Source organism: Notothenia coriiceps, unplaced genomic scaffold (assembly GCF_000735185.1).
Source record: "Notothenia coriiceps isolate Sejong01 unplaced genomic scaffold, NC01 NC01_scaffold00019001, whole genome shotgun sequence".
NCBI lineage: Eukaryota > Metazoa > Chordata > Actinopteri > Perciformes > Nototheniidae > Notothenia > Notothenia coriiceps.
Window position 1 is genome coordinate 518,994 of NW_011351702.1, and position 6,426 is coordinate 525,419.

General features: G+C 45.3%; 1 protein-coding gene across 1 annotated transcript in view; it reads right to left on the bottom strand.

The window, feature by feature from the left end:
- Positions 1-6,426, bottom strand: part of LOC104951720 (nuclear receptor coactivator 3-like) — a 26,860-nt gene that overhangs the window by 13,818 nt on the left and 6,616 nt on the right. Inside the window, 3 exon segments of the mRNA XM_010778451.1 lie at positions 1,738-1,920; positions 4,400-4,430; positions 4,432-4,582. Of these exon segments, the coding sequence (XP_010776753.1) occupies positions 1,738-1,920; positions 4,400-4,430; positions 4,432-4,582 (365 nt within the window).

Here is a 6,426-nt window from a genome sequence, read left to right on the forward strand (position 1 = left end):
TGTTCACTGTCACGTTTGTCTGACACACACACACACACACACACACACACACACACACACACACACACACACACACACACACACACACACACACACACACACACACACACACACACACACACTTCAAGTTAAGACAGAAACACTGAGTGATGTGTTGAGACACGAGCCATAAAGACACACACAGACATATCTCAATAAAATACAAAGTACACACACATTTGTGATGATAATGCGTTTGGACAGGGCTCAGACTGCAGAAGCTGCTAGAAACAAGCTGATCACCACACTGCTACAGTAGGAAAACACTGCAGCTACATGGAGAAGCAGCTAATCAGCGCTTGTGTTATTTGGTGTTACAATAACTTCCCTGTCTGACTGATTTACATTCTGCTTACTCATTCTGCAACACTTGGTGTATTTACATCTTATACAGGAAGTGAATGTATCTCTCCAGATAAAATGTTGCAGAAGGCGACATGTTTTCTGAGGGATTGTTTCCTGGAGGAGACTTCCTCCCTCCTCATGTTTCTTTATTGTTGTCTTTGTCGGCTGACTAGCAGGAAACCGCACAACATGTTGCAGCACTCGTGAACATGCTCAACCCAAACAATGAAAACAGAGAGTCGGCAGAGATGGATCTCATACCGAATGTGAAAGAGAAAAGCAAACAGTAGCAGATGCTCAAAGTAGTATTACTATTATTTAAACAATACCATTTTATTATTGAAATACTATTATGAGACCACATTATTCTCAACATATTACCACTTTACCAACGAAATATTCCTATACCGACCACAAGTTGGCTCTCCATTTAATATCTCTGGCTTTGTTTGGATTCTTGCATATCAGTTAATAAGAACTTTGATTTAGATATATTTACAATAGGGCTGCTCAATTAATCGTATTTTAATCGCCATTACGATTATGGCTTGCAACGATTACGAAAACAACGTAATCGAAATAAAACGATTCTTTTATTATTATTATTATTTTTTTGTTTTTCAGTTGAATTATACGGTACTTAAAGTTCAGGGTAAAATATACTTTTTTTTTTCTCCAATAAATGGATGTTTTCAAAGTCAATGAATAAATCGCATTTAATAATCGCAATTACAATTATTGACCAAAATAATCGAGATTATGATTTTTGCCATAATCGAGCAGCCCTATAACCAAACCATCTCTTATGTGTATAATTTTTACATTTTGCACATGACAACAAGTGTTTCTGTCAATGTGCTGAATTTCTTTCAATTTCGATTTGATATTATGAAACGGTTCTGGTAATGGTAAGAAAGTGGAGAGGAAAATACGGAGAACATTCAAAAGAGTTTCTGACTATGTAGTAAAGTCCCTCTAAGAAGGACACAAACAAGAGCTTGTTCAGCTATTGCATTGCATTTAGAATCATACTTTTCCACCAGAGTTGTGTATTTTCCAATTTTATATTCACTTTCTGTTAGAGTTCCCCTCCAGAAAATACTCAGCTTGGAATAATAATTAGTGTGGAAAAGTCCAGTCTCAAAATATCTGCACTGGAGGGTTTTAACTGAAGAGAAACCTTCCTCCTTCAGCAGATACATTTTTAAATTACGAAAAAAGTTATGAATCGTGAAAGAACAATAAGCCAAACATATTTATAAGTGTGAAAAAGAACAAATGTGATTGTTTTTCCAAGTAATTACTTCTTATCATTAACTAAATGTGTGTTATTATGTGACCGCCCCAGCGTACCTTCCCCCTCCTCGATCATGGCCTTGGGCTGGGTAAGAGCAAAACACTGCATGGTCTCGTAGCGCGGCCCTCCTGGCCCCTCCTCCATGGGGCCGTGTGCGTGGCCAAACTTGACCAGCATCCGGCAAGTGAAGGTGTGACTCTTCTGTCGGGCTGCCTCGCTTCCCCACGACACTCCATTTACTATTAAAAAAGAAACACAAACAAAAAATACATTTACACTGGAGAGTAAAAATGGAGCTGGGACTGAAAACTAAATGTAGCTATGAATGAAGGAATGGACTGCCTGTAATCAGACGCCACAACAGCTCACACCCTTTTCCTGCCTGGAATCCACACACACAAAGAAAAAAACAACAAACACACTGCAACATGTATTTTCCCTCTTAAATTGAGAAGCAGAAGCCTCTCCTGCCGTACGGATGCCTGGCTAAATGGACCATGGGATTAATGTAGCCAAGGTGTCGATTTCCAATATCTCTCCCTCTCAGTGCGCTCGGCAGCGGGCAGAGGCCAGGGACACTCAGCCATCTATCCTCATTTAGACCCTGACTTCTCATCACGACACACACACACACACTCATTTAGACGGGGTCACCTTCACAGGGGGGAGAGAGAGAGAAAGGGGAGGAAAACTTCAGAGAGACATCCAACTGTCTTCCAAGGTCTGCGTGAAGCCTTATCAGAGGCCTTGAGCCGGCGGGAGGTTTCTGTCTGGCAGGTGCAGGGAAGATAAAAGAAAAGACCCAGGAGAGCGAGACGTTTTTTTTGGGGGGGGATTGGGAGAGGTGATTTCACAAGGCCTTGGGACAGAGAAAAACACAGTACAGTCACTAGGGCCGACATCTCCCCTCAGACACAATTAGCCAGTGGTGAAAGAAGTACTCAGATGTTTTACTTGAGTAAAAGTACAAATACTACTGGGTAAAAATACTCAGAAATTTCACTTCATTATAAGTACAAAAGACTTGCCATAAAAATGTAATTAAAGTACCAAAAGTAAGAGTACTTATTGTGCGTGATGTCCCATTTTAGAATCATACGAATATATCAAATCACACATTTTTTAAATATGCATTCATCACTGCTGGAAAAGGTGGAGATAATTGTTATTACTTTATATACTGGTGCTAGATATTTTAACCTATAATTAGATATCATAGTTTATGTTGTAGTTTATTTATATTTAGTTTTAGCTAATAATCTGAATCTGTAAAGTAACTACTTTATTTTTTCAGACAAATATAGTGAGTACAATATTGGCTTAAACAATCGTAGTGGAGTAGAAGTAAAAAGTAGCATCAGGTGGAAATACTTCATTAAAGTACTAGTAATCCTCAAATCGTACTTGAGTACAGTACTAAAGTCTATTACACCACTGCAATTAGCCAACAGCGAGGCAAGACAGGCGGGTCAAAAAACAGACCGGCCGACAACAAAAACTCACTCCATGTTGTGTGCTCGAGTGTGTGTCTGTTTTTGTGAGTGATTGTGTGTGTATTTAGCTGTAGCTTGCGTGGTCAACGGTCATCCCGCAGGAATGTGCAGCGAGAGCGTATTTCATTCATGGGCCCAAAAGATAATGAAGGGGGCAGAGCAGCAGAGCGAGACACAATGGGGGGGGGGGGGAGAGCAGACAGGGAAGCAGGTTGAGAAACAGACAACCACAATGTTTGGCTGCCACACCGAGAACGAGTGAAGCTGAGAACGATTTGAGAGACACGAGGGACGCTCAGGGAGATAAGACGAGACTTAAAAAATAAAGAGAGTGAATTAATAAAGGAGCGTGCAAAGTGAAATAAGTGAGAGAACGTGTCAATGACATGTCGGAGCCGCCACTGCTAAGGAACATTACTGCAGAGTTAATAGAGGCGGGTTCAGTCGAGCACACGCATCTATAATTAATCAGCTTTATAAATAGTGCTCTGTGCACACACACACACACACACACACACACACACACACACACACACACACACACACACACACAGCACACACCACACCACCACACCACACACACACCACACCAGCACACACACACACACACACACACAACACCACACACACAACACACACACCACCACACACACACACACACACACACGCTTTTGCCTGACATAGGCATGTTAAATATCACATTAATACTCAGGCACATGCAAACAACGAATTGAATTAAGTAGCCGGGAAGTGTGGAGGTGCATTATTCAGCAGTAAAGTAGTTTCCAGATGGCTGCCATGGGATTCTGAATAGAGCTCGGCCTGTTTTACACTGTCTGGACCACTGAGTGTGACTGACAGCTGTCGCTACCGCTTTGCCCTGCTTAGGGGCCACCGGTGGGCCGGGTGCTCCTGTGCACATGTGTGGTTTTGTTAGTGTGTGTGTCCTCTTTTCCGAAAAGCCTCTCATGAACATGAACAGGCTTCCCAGGAGCTCCTCATTTATAACCAGAGAAAGGGGTTAAGAAACGAGTGAATAAAATAACTGAGTGAGTCTACCGCCTGACGTGCGCGAGTTGTTGCAAACCTCCTCAAGGTTGTTTTATAACCTCGGCCCTGTGGAAGTTGTCAAGCTGAGTTTACTTCTGAGCAGATGTGCAGCAGCCTCCCTGTGAGTTGTGTAGAATGTTTGTGTGTGTGTGTGTGGTGTGTGTGTGTTTCTCACTGTTGGTCTGAGGCAGGTTCTTGTGGAACTCTTACCCGGTCGTGCCTCATGAGAATATTGTAGACGCTGGTGTTGATGCAGCCTCGCTCCTGCTTGTACTGCCAGGACTGCGTCACGTTGTACCGACACAACACACCACGCTGCCCTTCCCCGGTATTCACCAAAAACAGGAAGCCGTCAAGCCTGAGAGGCAACAGCGACAGGAAGTCACGACCAAACCTCGAAGAAAAATAATTCCTGATCAGACGGAGTGGCAGTGCAGCACTTCACTCTGCAAAGCAGGAGCGGCCCCAACGTGCGTCCTTGTCGACTGACCCCCTGACCCACCGTCGAGGACACCCGGGGGTTTTCCCCCAGAAAAAAAAAAAAAAAACTTCTGGACGTCGTCGTCGTTGGATGAAGCTTTTTCCTGCAGGAGGGGGGAAAGAGGCAGATTGCATTAAAAAAGACATTTCAAATGCGCTAGCTGCCTACAAAGAAGAGGAACAAAAGCGAGGCAAAGGAGAAAACAAAGGAAAGCACCGATACCCTGGAACTGGAGGACACAACTGTTATTCAGGCTTCTACAGGCCTGCACGCAGCAGGGGGCAGGCGTTTGCTCAATCTTTCAATTGAAACATTTTTTCGCCCTCTAATTTAAAAATACAGGTGAGGAAGGAGACGGAGCCGAAGGCAGGTTTGCTCTGATGAAAAGGCCAGCCCCATCAAGGAGGAGTAGAGGGCTGGGTCATGTGGAGCCCAGGTAGGCAGCCGTCGCTCATTGCCTTTATATTCCAGTGTCCAGACTCTGCAGGGATTGATGTCTGGTAGGCTGGGGAGCTGAGGAGAGAGGAGCGGGCGGGAGAGAGGCTACAGAGGCTCCGGAAGATGCTGTAATGGTGCAGGGGCCCCCCAGGAGGCAGGCCTGAATTAATGGAGGGGCTGAGAGAGAGAGAAAGGAAGATCAGACAGATACAAGACGAGGCGAGACAGGAAGGACCCAGAGGGGAGGTGGAGCGGAGACGATGCCTGAGAGAAATGCCTGGGCTTGGGTATTAAATGCAGGGATTCCGGTCAGGAAGAGCGGCCGGGGGCCTGCTCGCGGCCTACAGGAATCATTCCTAATCTGATAGCTCCCAAAGAGGGCACGATACCCAAGCAACAAAGAAGAAAAAAGCCCGCCATCTGCTGGCCTCAATCCCAAGGCATCTGTGAAGTTAGGTAGAGAATGGCGGAAAGAAAGAGGGAGAGGAAGGAACACCAGAACCAGAAGAGGAGGCTGGCCCTCCATCAAGTCCCCTCATTCCTTAAGATGCTGGGAGCAAAATCTAAAAGATGCTGGCAATACAGATGAGAGTGGGGGAGAAAGATAAGCGGGAAAGGAGAAGAGGAAGAAGACGCCTCCGAGCAGAGTTTTACGTAAAAATCCAAGTGAGGAATTTATTGAAGGAAGAAAAGAGCAACAGATGAAGGTTTGTAGAAAGAGGCAACTGAAAGTGAGACAGGAAAAGCAGGTAGAAGGAGAGAGAGGGAGAGACGAGTGTAAACCTGTGTCATTTCTGTCTTCACTTCCTGTAACTATGGCCAACGTGTGCAGGGCCGAGCAGCCAGTCAGGGCGCAGCTGTAGCCCTCCCTTCCACCCTTCCTGTTCCGAGGGCTGGGCAGCGGCTGACGGGCCGAGCAGGGCAGGCACGAGAAGCAGAATTTCAGCCCCGCTGATCTTGTGAATTCACCACCAGGGCTGAATTTAAGAAGCAACAATATGCTTCCGTTCAGCGATGCAAAGACTCTGCAGCTGGAGCGTTTTCAACTTTGGTTTGGGCAGTGGAATATGACTGGGCTGGATAATGGAGACAGAAGTATGACACAGCAGTGTGAAACCCCAACGGCCGGCTGTACACAGAAGCTAACAATGTTGGCAGTTCAGCAGAATGGATGGGCCCATGTGAATTTACCTGGGCAAACGTCCAATTAACAGCGCGCCTGAGGGCGAGGGCAGGCACAGGCCCAAGCCTGTGCATGCTCAAATACACAGCGCCGCACACCC